Genomic DNA, 20,333 nt, shown 5'->3' on the forward strand with positions numbered 1-20,333 from the left:
CGAGGTTCAGGGTGCGGTTTGAGGGGGGCACATATCCTGAAGCCTGGCTTCTCCTTGGGCCAAGGAGGCACTGCTGGAACTCAAGATACTCCTGCTGCTGTCAATCCCAACTGCTCCACACCAGCTGGCCAACCCACTCCTCCAGCACCCTGCCTTTCCCACAGCTGCTAGGTGGGCCCTACAGCCGAGCTGGGGGCCCTGTAGCTGCTAATCAGCTTACAGGCCAAGCCGTGGTAAACAGGAGCCCTCAGTCTAATGCCAGCTGTGAGAGGTTTTACTCAAAGTCCAGGCTGGAGACAGGCTGACTGTCGCATCCTGGAAGGAGTAGAGATGGTAAGAGGCCAGGATCCTAGGGGCTCCAGGTCCTATGTTTATGGCCTTCAAAATGTTCATGCAGAGGGGGAATTCTGGAAACAAGGCAGATTTAATCACATTGGGCAGATCATCTCCTCTACCCTGTTGAAGGGAGCAGGGGTGCTATGCATGCCCACTTTCAACTTTGACAGCCGGTGCAGTGCAAAGTGTGGGTTCTGGAGTTCATCAGGCCCTAATGAATCTCAGATCTGACACATGGGCACTTAAGCTTTCTGACCACATCTTCCCATCTATAGAACAAACTAATAGCAAATGCTATTTAATGATAGCATTTACTGAGCACTTATTATGTGCCAGGCACTACTGTAAGCACTTTCTCACTAAATCCTCACAGCAACTCTATGAAGTATTTACCATTATTACCCATATTTTGCAAAGAAGCTAGTAAGTGGTGGGTACCATTACCCACCTCTTCCCTTTCTTTGCTGACCAGGGTGGGTAAATCTTAACTAGTCTAAGTCCATCATAGGAATTCCTTTCTCCTTACGAATGGGTGGTCTAGGTATAGAGATGGTACTAATTCTGGCCAATGGGATGTGAGGGGAAATCTGGGGGTCTTCCAAGAGAGCTTTCCTCTCCCTTTTCACCTTTGGATATTATGTGCAAATGTGACGTCTGGAGCTGCTGCAACTATTTTGCAATGCTGAGGGCAGGAGCCAATAAATTGAAAGCAGCAGAGCAGAAAGTTGAAAGAACATCAGTCTTTGAGGTCATTGCAAAGCAGCCAAATTACCCAACACAGAAACTGAAAGTATGTTATCGCTGGACCTCTGTCAAAGAAAAGGATTCCTGATTGTTTCGACATTCTATGTAGTGAATGTATACTACTGCGTTAAAAAAAAATGTTTTTTTTTCAACGTTTATTTATTTTTGGGACAGAGAGAGACAGAGCATGAACGGGGGAGGGGCAGAGAGAGAGGGAGACACAGAATCGGAAACAGGCTCCAGGCTCCGAGCCATCAGCCCAGAGCCCGACGCGGGGCTCGAACTCACGGACCGCGAGATCGTGACCTGGCTGAAGTCGGACGCTTAACCGACTGCGCCACCCAGGCGCCCCAAAAAAAATTTTTTTTAACATTTATTTATTATTGAGAGACAGAGACAGAGCATGAGCACGGGAGGGGCAAAGAAGGGGGAGACACAGATTCTGAGGCAGGCTCCAGGCTCTGAGCTGTTAGCACAGAGCCTGATGTGGGGTTTGAACTCACAAACCACGAGATCATGACCTGAGCCAAAGTCGGACATTAACCGACTAAGCCACCCAGGTGCCCTAATATACTACTCCATTTTTTACGTCTATTTACATATACTACTTTTAGATGTACCAGTGTGTGTCATACATACACATACACACACACACACACACACACACACAATCTAGATTGCATCACTGTGCTTTCAGACACAAGAGGAAAAGACCTAAGGGTGCCAACTTGCTTGAGGTTCCCAGCTAGTCAGTGTCAGGGCAGAAATTACCATTGTGTAGTAAAGATGAAATGGACTAATGTACACAGACAACTTTCATTCCTATGGGCTCCCAAAAGCCATTGTCCCTACCCCCAAAGTAATCTGTCGGCTGGTGGCTATGGCAGTTGCATAAATAAGCTCTTTTCCTCTCTTCCATTATGGGAGGCATATCACTTTCCAAAAGGCCCCCACTGAGGTGAAGACAGTTGGTGATGTGATAGTAGGGACTCTAACGTGGCCACTTTCCCTCAGTAATTGTCCATACACACACACACCCTTCTGATTCCCTGGGACCTCCGGGATTCATCCCCGGCTTCCAGCATGGCTTTACCACGCAGCATCCCTTGAGTTGGCTGTCCTCTGCTTCCATGTAGATATCCAAGGAGCACTGCACTAAGTACCTACCTCGCCACCAAAGGCTGCAGTTTCAGATCCTGTAAAACAATGATCCAATGCCCATCTTTGTTAGCTCCGCAGATCTAAAGTGCACAAAGTAAAAGAATGGGAGGGGATATCTCACGCGACTGGGAAGCACACAGGCAGAGGCAGTTACTTAGACTCTGCCATAGCCAAGGTGTAAATTTTAAGTATGTAATACCAATGCTTTAAATGTGCGGGTCTTTTGAAGCAGCACCCTCACTTCGAGGGAAAGACAGTAAGTATGCAAAGGTGATTTACTGTGAAGTTTACAATAGCAAAAAACTAGGGACAATCTAAATGTTCCTTAGTGGGGGCTAGGATAAATATATTACAGTACATCCTCACAACGGAATACTATACAGCCATTAACATCAATGAGGTAAAACAGACACGGAATGAATGGTGTTACAGTATGTTAGTTTTAAGAGACATTTAATAATTTATAATTGCCTCATTTTCATTAAAAACATCTGTACAAAGGCATAGTAAGAGTTGAGGTACAGTTATTAAAAAGGAGTGGATAGTGGTTATTTTTGGTGCATTAAATTTTGAGGTGATTTAAATTGCTTTTCTGTTTTCTATTTCCACATTACATGAGGAATGACAGTGTGTGCAACACGTGCTCCTCAAAAAAGAGCAGTGAATGTCTCAGAGAGAAAGCAGGGTCAGGTAGAAAAGATGTCTGCTTCTGAACAGCCCTGGATGCACTGGTAAGAAGGTGGTAGACTCGGCATTCCACCATGCTCCTGCCGTGATAGTGATGTGGCATGAAGAGAAAAAAGGACTCCCAGGACTCCTTGAACGCACTTGCAAGAGTCTTCTTCCTAGTGGGTCTGACCACCTTCTTAGTTTGGACTCAGAGCTGGCAGATATCCAGCAGCAGCAGGAGCCCCAGGCAGATGACTGCTGGGATGTAGGTGTTCGGTGACTCTTTCAGAGATGCCAGAGTGAAGATGGCTCCTGGAATGGAAAGTGAGGTCCCTGAGGCCCCCTGCCCCTCTCCAGCTGAAGCCTTCCCATTCAACACCTCCCAACCACACCCACACAGAGCCTGAACTAGCTGCTCTCATTTCTCTGGCCTCCCAAACAGAACCAGGAATCAGAAGCCTCTTAAACTAATGTAGCCCCTCTCAGAGGGTGAGAAAGAAACAGGAGCAATCTAGCCAAATGGCGCAGGGAGGTAGGTAGGTGGGCATCTGGGAACAACTTCTAATCCTTCTCCTTTCTTAATCCTACCGGAGGGAAGGTGGAGGTATGGGAAAGATCCGAAAATGAGGGAAGCCTCAGAGATGGAAAGCAAGTCCGGGGGGGGAGGGGTGGCAGTGGTGGCAGCAATGGTGACACAAGGCCAGGGGATCCAGAAGAGTCTGAAGTCGTCTGATCTTTGAAGCAGCAGCTGTCTTGGTACATCAGCAGGTCCTGTGGGCAGAGCTGCTACGAGGGGGTGCTCTACAACTGCCTGTCACAGGGAAATTCTCTGCTTTTCTGGGGGCCCTGGCTTCCTTGCTCTCTATTCCCACCTGCCAGACACATAACCCCACCGGCAGCTGCAACTCCATCCCCTCCTCTCTAGGGTAGGGCTTAGGAGAGAGCAGTACGGACTTTGAGATTATATACATCCATACAATGGGGATACCCTGCAGCCAGCTGAACTGATGAGGTAGGAAGTATGTCTGACAAAGAATCACGTTCTAGTATATTAAGTTTTTGTTTTTTTTTTTTTGTTTTTGTTTTTTTTTTATTTTTTATTTTTTTTAACGTTTATTTATTTTTGGGACAGAGAGAGAGAGAGCATGAACGGTGGAGGGGCAGAGAGAGAGGGAGACACAGAATCCGAAACAGGCTCCAGGCTCCGAGCCATCAGCCCAGAGCCCGACGCGGGGCTCGAACTCACGGACCGCGAGATCGTGACCTGGCTGAAGTCGGACGCTTAACCGACTGCGCCACCCAGGCGCCCCTCTAGTATATTAAGTTTTAAAAGCACCTGTCCTAGGGGCGCCTGGGTGGCGCAGCCGGTTGGGAGTCCGACTTCAGCCAGGTCATGATCTCCCGGTCCGGGAGTTCGAGCCCCGCGTCGGGCTCTGGGCTGATGGCTCGGAGCCTGGAGCCTGTTTCCGATTCTGTGTCTCCCTCTCTCTCTGCCCCTCCCCCGTTCATGCTCTGTCTCTCTCTGTCCCAAAAATAAATAAACGTTGAAAAAAAAATTAATAAAAAAAAATAAATAAAAGCACCCGTCCTAGTCCAAAGGCCATGGAAAATAGAGTACAGCAGGGAGGGCTCCTGGTTCTAGAGAAAAAGGAAAGGAGGCAACAGTAAAGGGAACAGCCAGATCTTCCATGATCCTCTGCCAGAAGCCCCGATTTCCCCAGCCCAGTTGCACCCCCTTACCCATCATGAGCAGGGTCAAAAGCAAGTTACTGATCTCTTGCAGCATCGGTGGGCCCAGGACCAGCAGCAGCCCAGCCAGCAGTTCCAGCCAGCCCACAGCCTCTTGATAGCCCATGGGATCTGGCTGATAGCCGAACACCTTCAACGGGAACACCTCAGCAAACTGCACAAACAGGGCTTTCTAGGGGCAGCAGGGAATGTCTGTCAGCCACACGCAACAAGGATCCACTGCCTGGGCACTCCACAGGGACATTCTGGGCCTGCTCCCTCAACCCCTCCCCACCCCCCACCCCCCAACAAAGGAGCTACTATTCTAGGTCAGGTCCAGGGTTGAGGTCAGTCTGGAGAGGGGAGGGCCTCCCTGGGGAGGGGCGGGGGGAGCTGAGCTTCGGAATCAGGAAACAGGCTTTACCCTCCAAGAAGGGCTGGATGGTGTGGTGCAGAGATGGACTGATTTTCTCAACAGACTCTCACCAGATTACAACCCAGCCCCAAATTCCAAGACCAGGAAGCTAGGCTTGCCAACTTTAGGAATGTCACAGCTTCTCTTTCTTTCTGCCTGACCTGCTTTCCCCTGATGACACTATGCTGGGAATATTGGGAGGTGGGGGTGAGGATGGAAGGGTAGACGGTTGCTCATTCAACGGATTCCACTATGAATATGGTATGCTGGGCCTGGATCCCACTGCAGTCGACACAAAATTAGTTAAGGAGGCTCAAAGAGACTCATTGTGCTGAGTTAGGCTCCGTGACAACTTCAGCCTCAGGCTGACTACCTTTTCCTGCATCGCACCCCACCCCCACTTTAGCTCTACCTCCCCTACTGTCAGCAGCAAGGAAGAAACTCTAAGCGGCTGGCTCTGGGGAGGTATGTACTTCCGCAAACAATCCACCACCCTAAACCAGGGAGGAAGGGCAGAACCCAGGCCTGGGAGACGGAGGCTGGCAGGGGTCTCCAAGTCAGGCTTATTTGAAGGGCTGGGGAATTGGTGAGCATAAGGGCACGAAAGCTTTCCCGAGTCTGGACCTAGCCGGAAGGTGGAAGAATTTGTAGACTTCCCTCTCAAGCTGCCCGGGGAAGGGTTCTCTGGATTCTGAGTTAGGGGAGCGTCTAGATTGACTCCTGCTTCCTGACCTGCCATGTAACCTTTAGCAGACACACTTCACCTTCAGGGCGAGTTTCCTAGCCCACCAAGCGGTAATTCATAAACCCATCCTCATGAACCTCCCAAGAACGCAAACAGGAGAAGGAGGAGAAAGGGGCAGGGAGGGTTCTGGGTCCCCCTTCCATTCCATCTTCTTCCGCCCGGGGTCCCGGCGCATTCCTCCTCCAGCCCTAGGTTTGCCCGGGGCCCCCAATGCTCAGCTGGAAGATGTGCCCCTTCCGTCTAGACAAGAGCCAGAGGACTCGGAGGAGCACCTCGGGAGAGCGCCTACGTCTCAGTCTAGCACTGTCTCGCCGGAAGGCAGGCGGGTCCGCGGGGCACCGGCGCAGGCAGGCGGGCCGGTCGCCGCGGTGGGGGGGGGGGGGGGGGTAACGGCCGCGTCCGCAGTACCCGCCGCCGCGTGGCCGCCCACATCCCGCTGCTCACCATCTGCTCGGACGCTGGAGCCGAGATCAGCCCCGAGAGCTTGGCCGCCCCCGTGAGCGCGAAGAAGCCACCCAGCAGGACGCGCAGAGCGGCGAGCCCGAGCGCCATGGCCGCGCAGGTCCTCCGGGAGGGAAGGAAAGGGAAAGGAAAGGAAGGGGAGGAGAGGAGAGGCCCTGCCGAAACCCTCCCCCTGCCGCCCGCTCGGTTCCTCCCTCCCCAGGGCCACCAGAAGACCGGCGCCAGAACCTCCCGCTCCCCGCCCCCCACCCCGAGGCTGTTGCCGCCCTCTTTTCTGGCCCCCACCTGTTGCGAGGGGAGACGGCCTTCGAGAGGGGCATCCCCATCTCTCAGATGGGGGCACTGAAGCCCAGTGGCTCAAATGACCGCACGAGCCCCTTTGAATTCAAGGGGCGTCTCTTGTCTCCCAACCAGTATGACTGAGTAGAGTCAGACTCCAGGAGTAACCATCTACACGTGCCTCGCAGAAGACCGGGGTTTCCTTCCAGCCTGAGCCACCCTAGCTTTGGGATCTGAGCTGCCACCTAACCTCTTCGGGCCTCACTATTTGCATCTGTAAAAGCGATTAAGCCTGTTCTCTTTAGGAACAGGCCTAGCACAATGTCTGGCACCTGTAAGAGCTCAAACGTTATTTGTAAATTAGTAAATTATGAAATCATTAATAATAAGTCGGTAGCAAGTAATTATAAATTGCTTTCTTTGTGTAAAATATATTTTTCCTCCAATCCTCTCAGTTGAAATTAAAATATGAAAAGTGTTTGAAAATTCAGACACTTGCAGCATAGGTAAGAGAGACTTCCACTAACAAAACCCTACAGGCCACTCGTGGTCCATCTGCTATAACCTGGAAATCAGTCTAGACCTTGATGGACAAACTGTGGGCCAAATTTAGTCAGCGGTTTTTTTCCACTGGTTCCCCCTTCTTCCTCCCCAGCTAACAATGTTTTACATTTTTTAATGATAAAAAAAATTTTAAGGCAGCTTTCATGACACATGAAAATTATATGAAATTCTTAGTTCAGTGTTCATAAAGTTTTATTGAAACACAGCCACACTCATTTGTCTGTGTATTGCCTACAGCTGCTTTTGTGCTGCAAACCCAAAATTGACTAGTTGCCACCACATGGCCTGCAAAACCTAAAGTATTCACTATCTGGCCTTTTATGGGAAAAGTTTGCCAAGCCCTGGTCTAGAGCGCCACAGAAACCCCTACTCTCCGGCAGCTTCTATTTCTGATCAGCCAAGCTGCTTAGATCTTTGTTTTCTACGTACCCACAACCTGCTGGGGTGGGTGGCTGCCTGGCTGAAGACTGCAATGTCCCATGTGCTTCTAAAGGCCAAGCAGATTAACATCCAGGTGTGCTGATACATTACAAACAGGCTTTTTGTGACCATTTTTGTCCCTAATCCAGATGATCCAATCAATCAATCAAATAGCTAAATTCACTGCCTTGGACTATTAAAATTATAATATATAACTAGGTATAAATGCACAATTATTCCTCAACAAAAAGAAAAATTATTAAAACATATAATCACTGAAAACACATATCCACATTAGGAAATTATATTTTAGGATATTTATACAAAATTTAACACAAAATTATAGACTTTGATCATTAGCAATACCCATCTTACTATTCTTTCTCCTTTACTAATTTTTCTATCCTTGGAATTAAAGATGTGACTGCAAGTCTTAGAGCAGGACCAGAAACCAACAGATTTCTTTGTCTTGACTCAGTCAAAGCGGAAAATGTAGCATCACATAAATAAACAGTTGAAAAGGGCAATAAAAACTTCATTGCCTTTTCATGGAGTTCTGGGTAATTTGTCTTTGCATTTATCCAAAACTGAGTCACAGACATTGATTTAAATACTGACTGTAATTCCAAATCTGAAGATAGCTGTACTAGTTTTTCTTCTTCGAAGTCCATGAGATTACTATCTTTGGGATTCATAAAAGGATTAATTATCCACAAATTTCCTGAACGCAAGTCTTCTTCTGGTGGGTAACAGTCATTGAACATTTGACAAAGTCCTTCCAGGTGCTCAAAAATAATGCTTGCAATGCTTCTCATATTTAAGTCTGATGAGTTTACGAATTCGGAAAATGAAGGGAACATGTCATAATCATTCTCTTGTGTGCGCTTCAACCACATTTTTAACTTTTCCTTAAGTATATCCATTTTATTATACAAATTGAAGAGAGTAGTCATAGTTCCTCGGAGACTTAAGTTGAGTTCATTTATAAGTGAAAAAATATCTGATAAATAGGCCAGCTTTGCAACCCATTCTTCATCAAGAAAATACTTGGCCAAATCTGAATGCTTCTGGTTTAAAAAAATTTCAATTTCATGTCGTAGTTCAAATAATCTTGTTAAAATTCTCCCTCTCGAAATCCAACGTACTTCAGCATGAAGGGGTAGATTCACATGCTCAGGCCCCATTTCTTCACACAAAATCGTTAACATTCGTGAATTTGATGCATTGCTCTTTATAAAACTTAAAATTTGTGCTGACTGCAAAAGAATTTTATGTAAGCATGGAGACAACTTTTCTGCTGCTAAATGCTCACGGTGAATAAAACAGTGTGTAAATGCCACTGTATTCGCGGCGATTTCTTGAATCTTTGCCCTTAAACCAGAACACCTGCCAGTCATGCTTGCAGCCCCATCTGTACAGAGACCAACACAGTGTTTCCAATTCAGAGACTTACTATCAATATATTTATTTATTAGTTCAAATATTTCAAAACCAGTTATTTGAGAAGGCATTTCAATGCAACATAGTAATTCTTCTTTTATATCACTGCAATCATAATCAATGAAACGAATATAGCACAAAAGAAGGGTGATATTTGAGATTTCTGATGATTCATCTACCTGAAGGGCAAACCACTTTGACTTTCTGACTTTTTGAATCAGCTGATCTTCAATGTCTGCAGACAACTCATCAATCCTGTGTCCAATCGTGTTATTAGAAAGAGGAATGGTTTTCATTTTGTCTCCAGCACTTGAACCCAAAACTTCTGAACACATTTCCACTAAATATGGTTTAATTAATTCTTCGGCAATGGAGAACGGCTTCTTGCTGGCAGCAATTTGGAAAGCAATTAAATAAGAAGCTTTCACAAGTGACTTTTCAACTAGTAAACACTTTTTTAAAGAACTATTCTGACATTCCATTTCAAGAGATTTTTGTTCAAAAAAATCTACTGGTTTGTTTTCTAATTCTGAATGTTTTGTCTTCAGATGATGAGAAAGATTTGCTGGCTTCATGTTTTCAGTGGATAAGATTTCTCCACAAATGACACATTGTGGCCTTGGTGAACTTTCTTTTGATCCTGGACAGATAATAAAACCAACTTTTAAATATTCCGCATCATAAGTCTGGAAAAAACCTATTCTTTTTTTCTTTGCAGGTGGAGAATCAAGTTCCGCATCATTTTTCTCATTAGGCATAGGTAAATCTGAATGAAATATTTGAATCACTGTTATTTTTCAAGAAGAAATAAGCAATAGTCTTTATGTTTTCCCCCACACATTTAAAATATCTTTTTTTAGTATTTATATTTGTCAAAAGAATACACTAACGTTGAAACAGAAACCACAGAACTTTCATGGTGCCATTAAAAACAGAATTTCTCCTTGCCCAAAACTTGGCCACTGACTAGAGCAAAACTATAGGCTGCGGGACGTGAACTAGCAATGCTATATATATATATATTCAACAGATTGCTGGAATTAGGGCTGAGGTCCACAGGATGCATCTAGTTAAGAATAAATTAATTTACTTTTTTAAATTTCAGAAAAAAGAAAACAAATGTTTAAAAAGTTAACATTTGGTGAGTCTAGCTGTAGAATATATTAATGTTCATTGTGCCATATCTTCAATTATTCTGAACTTTGAAATTTCTCCAAATTAAAGTTGAAGGAAAAAAAAGGTTAATTAGTAGTTTTAATACCCAGTGTATGAGGGTAAAGAGAAATGAGTGTTCTCAAACACTGATATAATTTTTCAGTTTTGCAACACATATCAAAAAGCCTTAAAAATCTATGATAGCTTTTGAATCTGAAATTCTACTACTTAGGATTTATCCTAAAGACCTAATTAGACAAGTGAACAAAGATTCATTTACACAACTTAACTCAATACTGTTTACAATATTAAGCAACTAAAAGCGATCCAAGTGTCAATCTTAGGGGGATGGATAGGTACATACATTGGAATCTATGCATCCATTGAGAATCTCAATGTATATTTACATTTATATTGACATGGAGTATTTCTGATGAGCAATGTCAAAGGAAAAAGTTCACAACAGTACATCTTAAACAATCCAGTATTTAATCTAGAAATTTTTAAAAAATGTATAAGCACACACATACCCACACATACAGATGTCCACAGATCTTTTACTACCTTCCACACGTGAATGTACATAGAATATAAATTCATGTACACAGAGTATATCATTTTAACAGGAATATACAACAATCAAATTTACTTTGGAAGGAAAACAGGATTCTCCTTGACTCCTACTAAAAGAAATGCACCCTACATAAAAACTCAAGATTACTTGTTGACAGATTATACTTTTAAATAAACTACATATATTCTGTGTAGTAAAATTATCATTAAAAACAAAAATCAAAAAATGCTTTGGGCAGAGTAGGCTATGTAAGTAATTGAAAACATGAGGGTAGTGGCAGTTAACATGGATTGGGGCAGCAATAGTTTACAGCCTTTCCAAATATGAATTCAAGTCATTTTCCTGATCACCAACACCTCAGACACACAGTTATATTTTTAGTAAATGACAAATTAATTCACATTGTTTTTAAAAAGAAAGAAGAACTACAGTTAAATCATTAACTCTTAAAGAAATTTGTATCTTAATAGTTATAATAGTTTGTACATTTGAAAAACAGCAGTGCACAGAGATGTCTGTCCACATAATGCTGTGTGTACAGATGGATTCAATTTAGTAGTTATTGGTGTTAATGACAATAATTACAAAAGGAATAAATCAGATGTTCAAAGGATGTGATGCAAGGATGAATGTTTTCCCGTTTAAGAAATGGTATATGATTTTCTTTGCCTTTCTTAAAAAAAACAAAAACAAAACAGAGTTAACTTTCCACATAAGCAGAGCACAAGGATACATACCTGTCTGACATTCCTTGTGTTGTGTATGTGGTTTGCAAGAGGTGGCCTTGGTCTGTGTGACAGGCTTGCACAATACTGCTTTGTTCTTTAAAAGCTTGGAAGACTGGGAAGATAGAAGTTTTGTGGCATCTATCTGTGTGCTTCCCTAGTTAAAAGCAAATTCAGAAACCAAAAACATGTTTTTTAGTACCTTAACACTGACCAGAATCACTATCAATTGAAAGTTGGCACATAGTAAAAGAAACAATTCCTGTGAAAGAGTAGTTGCAATAAAGAAGCTACTTTGGAAAATATACACTAATTCCTAAATCTTCTAATTAGTGTCAGTTCCATTCATTAATTTTTTAAAAATACTCTGCCTATAGTAAGGACAATCAACACAATAAAAACAATCTTTACTGATTAAGACAATTGGCTATTCAGAAAAATTAGATCCAACTCAGACTTTATGAAAAATATATTCCATATTGATTTAAGACCTCAACATGAAAAAAATGAAACTTTAAAATCACTGGAGAGGGAGTGGCTAGCCGGCTCAGTCAGCAGAGACTCTTGATCTCGGGGTTGTGAGTTCAAGCCCCACGTTGGGACGAGAGATAACTTAAAAATAAAATATTTAAAAAATAAAACAAAACAAAAAAATAAAATAAATTAAATCACTGGAGAACTTTCAAATGACTAGAACAAAGAGGAGGTATTCTTAAAAGAAACACAAGAATTATAAACAAAATAGAAACGACTAATACATTTGACTATCCTGAATTTTTTTTTTTTTTTAAATAAAGGTCTTTATAAAACAAAGCTGAAGAGTAAGCAACAGAGTTAGAGAATATATTTAAGGGGCACCTGGGTGGCTCAGTCTGTTAAGCATCCGACTTCAGCTCGGGTCAGGATCTCAGTTTGTGGGTTTGAGCCCCACATCAGGCTCTGTGCTGACAGCTCAGAGCCTGGAGCCTGCTTCCGATTCTGTGTCTCCCTCTCTCTCTGCCCTCCCCTGCTCTCACTCTCTCTCTCAAAAATAATAAAACATCCTAAAGGGAAAAAGAGAGAGAGAAAATGTATTTAAAAGATGTTTGCTGGAGTGCCTGGGTGGCTCAGTTGGTTAAGTGGTTAAGTGTCCAACTTCAGCTCAGGTCATGATCTCGCAGTTCATGAGTTCAAGCCCCACATCAGGCTCTACACTGGTAGCTCCGAGCCTGGAGCCTGCTTCAGATTCTGTGTCTCCCTCTCTCTCTCTGCCCCTTCCCTGCTTGCTCTCTCTCTCTCCCTCTCAAAAAATAAATAAAAATTAAAAAAAATTTTTTTCATAAATAAAACATGTTTTTCACTCAACAAGTATTTACGGAATGTTTACTGTAACTCAGGCACTGTTCTAAGCCCTGGGGATACAGCAAAAAAAAAGAGAAAGAAAGTCCTGCCTTTATGGGCTTTACATCCCACAGGGAGACACAAAAGATAAACAAGTAAAGCAAATATATATTGTATAATTCCAGGTAGTGACGAGTGCTATGAAAGAAAGCAGGGTAAGGGAATGGAGGGTAATGGTGTGGAGAAAGGGTATTTTTAGAGTAAATATTTGAGCAGAGATCTTCTGAATACTCAACTCAAAAGAACAAACCACACAAAGGCTTGAAGTCAGAGGACTCTAGGCAGTGGGATTACAGATGCAAAAGCCCTGAAATGGGAGAGTCTAGCATGCTTTAGGAACATTAACAAGAACAAGGCTGAAATAAAGTAAGCAGGGGCTAGAATGAAATGTTTGAAGAGGCTGGCAGAAGCCAAATTGTATAGGATCTTGAAGGTCTTAGTTTCAAAAACAGTAATAAATTAGGATTGTATTTTAAATATGATGGAATGCACTGCAGATTATATTTAAATTTACTTTTTAAATAAGCAATGGATGTAATAATTTTGAATTATGTAATAATACAAAAGGTATAAAAGTATTTACATGAAAAGTAAGTTTTCCACCCATCTACCCCCTGTCCAGACTCAACCTTGAATACAAGGTTCCCAGTTTTGTTTTGTTTTTGAAGTTTATTAATTTGAGAGACAGAAAGCACATGTGTGAGCAGGAGAGGCGCGGAGAGAGGCAGAGAGAGAGAGAATCCCAAGCAGGCTCCACACTGTCAGTGTGAAGCTTGATGCAGGGCTCAAACCCACACACCGTGAGATCATGACCTGAGCCAAGATCAAGAGTCGGACACTTAACTGACTGAGCTACTCAGGTGCCCTCCTAGTTTCTTACACATCCTTCTAAAGGTGGTCTATGTAATTAAATAAGTTGCTTCTGACTACAAATTGGTGGCATATTATTAGCAAGGCTCTAGCACCTTGTACTGTACCTATTAGCAAGCTATCTTAGAGGTATATTTACATAACTTTGTATAAAGCCACCCTAATAACAGCTTTATACATTGAATGTATCATAGGTAATCTGAAGAGTCTCTGCTACTGAAAACTGAATGTTAAAAACATTTGCTATTACAAACAAGGCTTTTTTTTATTACATTTATTTATTTTTGAGAGACAGAGTGAGACAGAGCGCAAGCAGAGGGACAGAGAGAGAAGGAAACACAGAATCTGAAGCAGGCTCCAGGCTCTGAGCAAGTGTTCAGCACAGAGCTTGATATGGGACTCGAACCCATGAACCATGAGATCATGACCTGAGCTGAAGTTGGACACTTAACTGACTGAGCCACCCAGGCGCCCCAAACAATGCTTTAATAAATACCCCTACATATAAATTAATTCTACACGTGCTAGTATATTTATAGAATAAGGTATTCTAAATTGTGGTTTGGTGGGTCAGAAGACTTTAATTATGTTAGTACAGTCACACTGCTTTCCATAGAAGCACACTATATCATATTATATGACCTTCAGCAATGTACGTGAGCTCGTTTCCCAACACTCCAGTTAATATGGTATTTATGAAACTTTTTGTTATTTCTCAATAAATGAAAAATTATCTAACAGTAGTGTGGTTAGGTATTTTGCATGTTTAAGCATTATTAGTGTTTCCTCTTCTGTGAACTATCTACTCCTATCCTGTGCCCTGTTTTCCTTTAGCCTTTAAAAAAAATTCTATAAAGTTAAAAAAGAAGGGGGTGGGGGGGACACCTGGGTGGCTCAGTTGGTTAAGCACCTGACGGCACAGGTCATGATCTCACAGTTCAGGAGTTCGAGCCCCACATCAGGCTCTCTGCTGTCAGCACAGGAGCCTGCTTCAGAGTCTCTGTCTCCCTCTCTGCCTCTCCCCTGCTCACACTCTTTCTCTAAAAAATAAACATTTAAAAAATGTTTTAAAAACTTCTATGCATAATTTTTTGAATGAGTAATGTAACATGTGACATAAAATTCAAAGACTTTAATATAAAACATGAAAATATACTAATTTCCCTCTTAAATTCTGCCTCAGTCGTTCAGTTCTCCTTAGAGGCAACCACTATTATCTATTCATTGGCTGCCTTCCAGGGCTTTCTATACATATGTATAGGTATGTGGTGGTGGTGGTGGTGTGTGTGTGTGTATGTGTGTTTAAAACACAAATGGCAGTTTGCTATACCATTTGGCCTTTTTCATTTATTGTATATGAGACTGCTCTATGTCTGTACATATATAGTTACCACATTCTTTTTAAGTGCACAGTATTCTACTGTAATGGATATAGCGTACTTATATTAACTATAGTCCCCAAAGAGCTGCTGTATATGCTTGGGCAGGGAATTCCACTCACCAGACCACATGACTAAGTATGAGCTAGGAGAGGGGTATATTTCAGGTTCTACCCATGTAGGCCTATTTTTTTTTTTTTCTAGTTCACACAGTAACTGAGAATGAACTCACAATGGCCCTGACTATTGATCAATGTGGCTGTTTTCAAGCCTTTGCTACTACAAACAATGCTGAAATCATCCCCGCACATACTTCAATTTATAAATGTGCAAAATATATCTGAAGGATAAATTCCTAAAAATGGAGTTCCTTGGTAATATGGTATTTACATTTTAAATTTTAACAAGTTTTACTAAATTGCTCTCTGTAGCAGTTTTACCAACTGCAATTGACAACATGTAAAAATGCCTTAACAGTGTTATCCATTATTTTTATTGTTGCCAATCTGATAAAGTTGGAATTTCTCTAATTTTAAAGTTGAGTATCTTTGCATATGTTTAAGAATAATTTTTATTTCCGGGGCACCTGGGTGGCTCAGTCGGTTAAGCATCTGACTTCGGCTCAGGTCATATCTCATGGTTCGTGAGTTCAAGTTCCACGTCAGGCTCTGTGCTGACAGCTCAGAGCCTGGAGCCTGCTTCAGATTCTGCCTCCCTCTCTCTGTCCCTCCCCCATTTGCCCTCTGTCTCTTTCTCTCTCTCAAATATAAATAAACATTAAAAAAATTTTTTTAAGAATAATTTGTATTTACTAGTCTGATGGATGAGATTTTGTTGCCCATTTTTCTACTGGGTGCTGGGTCTTTTTATTGATTTATAGAAGCTCTTTACATATGGAAAAACTGGCTTTTTATGACATGAATTGCAACCTTTTAATTTTTTTCATGTCTTCTGACTTTGAAATGTAGCTGAATTTCCATAACAACTCTTTATGGCTTCTGAGTTTTGTGACATATTTAGAAAGACTTTCTCTACTTGTTTATTAAAATTCTTTCCTGTATTCTTCCCTACTACTTTGTTATTTTTTTACATTTAAATCTTTTCTCCATGTGGACTTCATTTTGGTGGAACTCGTAAGGTAGAAATCCAATTTATTTTTTTCCATATGTATGCTCAGTTCTCACAATGCTGTTTATTGAATAAGTTTCTCCTACTGATCTGAAGTGCTATCTTTATTATTTCTAAATCTACATACATATTTAGGTCTATTTCCGGACTTCTATTGAGTTCATGGCTTCAGTATCAATTGTTTTATCTTTCTAGCTTCATAAAATTTACAGTTCTACTATAATTTTGGAAACTAGCTCTTCCTCTTCCCCCTTCTTTATGCTTCTTTTACAGAATTTCATTGAAGATTTTTAAGCAGTGGAGTGACACAATCTGATTTAAAATCATTCTGCTAACAATGTGGAGAAAAAAAATGCAAAGGGCAAGAATGCAAGCAGGAAGACAGGTAGGAGGTCACTGGAATGAATCAGAGAAAAGACGATGGTGCCTCAGACAAAGAAGGTAGCAGCAGGAATGGTAAGAAGTAAGGAACACTAGAGAGGAAGTCTGGGGTGGAATAAAAGGGTTCTGATTTAGACATATTATTTGAGATGGCCATTAATCATCTAAGTGTATATGTCAAGTAGGCAACTGGATACATGAATCTGGAGCTCAGAGGTCATGGCAAGAGAAATAAATCTGGGAATAAGCCACCATCTAGGGGGTGTTTAAAAACCACAGGACTGTACTGAGTCCCCAGGAAGATTGAGAAAAAAGACAAGTATGTTGACCTAGAAGTTGAAGAAGGTATTTGAAGAAGAAAGGGAGAGCAACTGTATCAAATGTTACTGAAAGGATAGGTTAAATGAGAACTGGAAATTGACCACTGGACTTGCAAAACTAAAGGTTCATGGTGACCTTGACAAGAGCAATTTCTTCCCCCCGCCCCCCGTGTTTGTTTATTTTTGAGAGAGAGACAGAGCACAGTAGGGAAGGAGCAGAAAGAGAGGGGAGACACAGAATCTGAAGAAGGCTCCAGCTCTGAGCTGTCAGCACAGAGCCCAACGCAGGTCTCCAACGCATGAACCGCAATATCATGACCTCAGCCAAAGTCTTAACCAACTGAGCCACCCAGGCACCCTGACAAGAGCAGTTTCAATGGAATGGTGCAAAGCCTGACTTAAGTGCCCTAAGGAAAGATAACAGATAAGGGAGTAAGCCAGGAAGTTGAGGCCACCCTTAGAGTTTTTCTAAAATGGAGAGTAGAGAAATAGGACAATAGCTGGAGGGCTCTGGTGTTAAAATATTTTTCATAGATATTAAGTATTACTGCATGTTTTTTGTGTCAGTGAAAATGAGTAGAAAGAGGTGGGGGCAAATCCAGAATATATAAAGAGATTCTATAAATCAATAAGGAAAAGATAACTCCACACAAAAATGGGGAAAAATTAAGAACAGGAAATGAAAAGAAAATTCAAATGTTCAAAAATACAGACATATAAGCAAAATTGCTAGTTATCAGTGATATGCAAAATAAAATAAGGTATTACTAAATAGACTGACAAAAAATGTCTAAATCTGACAACATTGAATGATAGCAAGGCTGTGGGAAATGAGTATAATCATAATCTCCTGGTAGGAATAAAAACTGAAACAGACATTTTGAAAACAAAAATGCAAATACTCTTTGAATTCAAAATTCTACTCTTCCATATCTACACCAGACAAACACCAGCACACGTGCACAAGGAGATGTATACAAAGATGTTGATTGTAGCAGAGATTGTTTTAATAGTCAAGACCTAGAAGCAACCTAATGTTCATCAACAAAGCAAGGATAAATAAAATGCATTACTTTCATACAACACTATCCAGCAGTCAATGAACTAATAAGAAATGAATTCAGTAAAGCCACAGAATACAAAATTAACAGACAGAAATCAGTTGCATTTCTATACACTAATGAAGAACTATTAGAAAGAGAAACTTAAAAAACAATCCCACTCACAATTGCATCAAAAAGAACAAAATACCGGGGCGCCTGGGTGGCGCAGTCGGTTGAGCGTCTGACTTCAGCCAGGTCACGATCTCGCGGTCCGTGAGTTCGAGCCCCGCGTCAGGCTCTGGGCTGATGGCTCGGAGCCTGGAGCCTGTTTCCGATTCTGTGTCTCCCTCTCTCTCTGCCCCTCCCCCGTTCATGCTCTGTCTCTCTCTGTCCCAAAAATAAATAAACGTTGAAAAAAAAAAAAAAATTTAAAAAAAAAAAAAAAAAGAACAAAATACCTACAAATAAATTTAACCAAAGAGATGAAAGATCTGTACTCTGAAAACTATAAGACACTGATGAAAGAAACTGAAGGAGATACAAATAAATGGAAAGCAATACCATGCTCATAGGCTAGAAGAATTAATATTGTTAAAATGTCCACACTACCCAAAGAAATCTATAGATTCAATTCAATTCCCATCAAAATACCAACAACATTTCTCATAGAACTAGAACACAGAATCTTAAAATTTGTATGGAACCACAAAGACCCTGAATAGCCAAAGCATTCTTGAGAAAGAAAAACAAAACTGAAGTATCACGCACTCCCTGATTTCAATTTTTTTTTTCAACGTTTTTTATTTATTTTGGGGACAGAGAGAGACAGAGCATGAACGGGGGAGGGGCAGAGAGAGAGGGAGACACAGAATCGGAAACAGGCTCCAGGCTCCGAGCCATCAGCCCAGAGCCTGATGCGGGGCTCAAACTCCCGGACCGCGAGATCGTGACCTGGCTGAAGTCGGACGCTTAACCGACTGCGCCACCCAGGCGCCCCAGGCACTCCCTGATTTCAAACTACAAAGCAATAGTAACCACAATAGTATGGTACTGGCCGGAAAACAGACATGGAGATCAATGGAATAGAACAGAGAACCAAGAAATAAACCCATTCATATATGGTCAATCTATGACAAAGGAGACAAAAATATACAGTGGGTAAAAGACAATCTCTTCAATAAGGGAAAAACCCAACAACTACCTGTAAAAGAATGAAACCGGACCACTATCTTACACCACATGTTGAGTAAGAGTTGAAACCATAAAATGCCTTGAAGAAAACATAGGTAATTAGCTATTTTTCATTTTTTAAATTAATTTATTTATTTTGAGAGAGACAGAGACAGCATGAGTGGGGGAGGGGCAGAGAGAGAATCCCAAGCAGGTTTCACGCTGCCAGTGCAGAGCTCAACTCAGGGCTTGAATCCACAAAACTGTGAGATCATGACCTGAGCCAAAACCAAGAGTTGGACGCTTAACCCACTGAGCCACCCAGGTACCCCGGCAGTTAGCTATCTGACATAAGTATCAGCAACATTTTTTTGGACCAATCTCCTCAGGCAAGGGCAACAAAAGCTAAAATAAATAAATGGAATTACATCAAACTAAAAAACTTCTACATAGAGAACGAAATGATCAACAAAGTGAAAAGGCAATCTACTGAATGCGAGAAGATATTTGCAATTCATGCATCTGATAAGGGAATATCCAAAATATAGGAAGAACTTATACAACTTAATATAAAAAAAAAACCCAATTAAAAAATGGGCAGAGGACTTGAATAAGCATTTTTCCAAAGAAGACATATAGATAGATGGTCAACAGGTATATGAAAAGATGATCACATCACTAATCATCAGGGAAATGCAAATCAAAACCACAATGATTCATCACCTCAAACCTGCCAGATTAGATATTATAAAAAAGACAAAAAAATGACAAGTGTTGGCATGGATGTAGAAAAAAACCCTCATGCACTGCTAGTGAGAATGTATATTGGTGCAGCCACTGTAGAAAATAGTATGAAAACAGTATGGAGTTTCCTCAAAAAGTTAAAAATAGAATTCCCATATGATCCAGCAATTCAACTTCTAGGAATGCATCCAAAGAAAACCAAAACACCAAAGTGGAGAGATACATACACCCCTATGTTCACTGCAGCATTATTTACAATAGTCAAGATACAGAAGCAACCTAGGTATTCACTGATGGATGGATAAAGAAGTATGATGCACACGCGCGCGCGCGCACACACACACACGCACACTGGAATATAACTCAGCCATAAAAAAGAATGAAATTTGCAACAACATAGATGGACCCAGAGGTATTATGTGCACTGAAATAAGTCAAACGCAAAAAGACAAGCACCATATGATTTCACTTGTATGTGGAATCTAAAAAACAAAACAAATG

At 41.7% G+C, this 20,333-nt stretch overlaps 2 protein-coding genes and 1 long non-coding RNA gene across 16 annotated transcripts in view; 1 reads left to right on the plus strand and 2 right to left on the minus strand.

The window, feature by feature from the left end:
• Window positions 1-2,677: 2,677 nt before the first annotated feature.
• On the minus strand, window positions 2,678-6,420 carry TMEM35B (transmembrane protein 35B). 4 transcript variants are annotated; one of them, XR_005788226.1, is made up of 5 exons: window positions 6,243-6,420; window positions 4,651-4,831; window positions 4,494-4,548; window positions 3,499-3,681; window positions 2,678-3,222 (listed from the first exon to the last, which is right to left on the minus strand). XR_005788226.1 is itself a non-coding variant. In XM_040468815.1 (4 exons), the coding sequence occupies exons 1-4, from the start codon at window positions 6,348-6,350 to the stop codon at window positions 3,119-3,121; spliced, it is 450 nt and encodes a 149-aa protein (XP_040324749.1). In that variant the 5' UTR covers window positions 6,351-6,416; the 3' UTR covers window positions 2,678-3,118. The 4 variants fall into 4 exon arrangements, 3 of the variants coding, with proteins under 3 accessions (XP_040324749.1, XP_040324753.1, XP_040324759.1); XM_040468815.1 differs by lacking the exon at window positions 4,651-4,831 and having other exon boundaries at window positions 6,243-6,416; XM_040468819.1 differs by lacking the exon at window positions 3,499-3,681 and having other exon boundaries at window positions 6,243-6,412.
• Window positions 6,244-20,333, plus strand: part of LOC121026023 (uncharacterized) — an 18,599-nt gene continuing 4,509 nt past the window's right edge. Inside the window, exons 1-3 of one of the 2 annotated variants that reach the window (XR_005788231.1) lie at window positions 6,244-6,360; window positions 6,675-6,873; window positions 16,448-16,559. This is a non-coding gene — a long non-coding RNA (uncharacterized LOC121026023). Of the gene's footprint in view, window positions 6,361-6,674; window positions 6,944-16,447; window positions 16,560-20,333 lie in introns of those variants that run through there. The other variant, XR_005788230.1, reaches the window with a different exon arrangement.
• ZMYM6 (zinc finger MYM-type containing 6) overlaps window positions 7,278-20,333 on the minus strand; it is a 97,567-nt gene continuing 84,511 nt past the window's right edge. For 9 of the 10 annotated variants that reach the window (XM_040468738.1, XM_040468730.1, XM_040468723.1 and 6 more), the window contains 2 exons: window positions 11,430-11,574; window positions 7,278-9,729 (listed from right to left, as the gene is read on the minus strand). In XM_040468738.1, coding sequence (XP_040324672.1) covers window positions 7,898-9,729; window positions 11,430-11,574 — 1,977 coding nt within the window. In that variant the 3' untranslated portion in view covers window positions 7,278-7,897. The remainder of the gene's footprint in view (window positions 9,730-11,429; window positions 11,575-20,333) is intronic. The other variant, XM_040468784.1, reaches the window with a different exon arrangement.

The sequence above is a fragment of the Herpailurus yagouaroundi genome, unplaced genomic scaffold (genome assembly GCF_014898765.1).
Source record: "Herpailurus yagouaroundi ecotype Mexico unplaced genomic scaffold, PumYag 77, whole genome shotgun sequence".
In the NCBI taxonomy this organism is placed as follows: domain Eukaryota; kingdom Metazoa; phylum Chordata; class Mammalia; order Carnivora; family Felidae; genus Herpailurus; species Herpailurus yagouaroundi.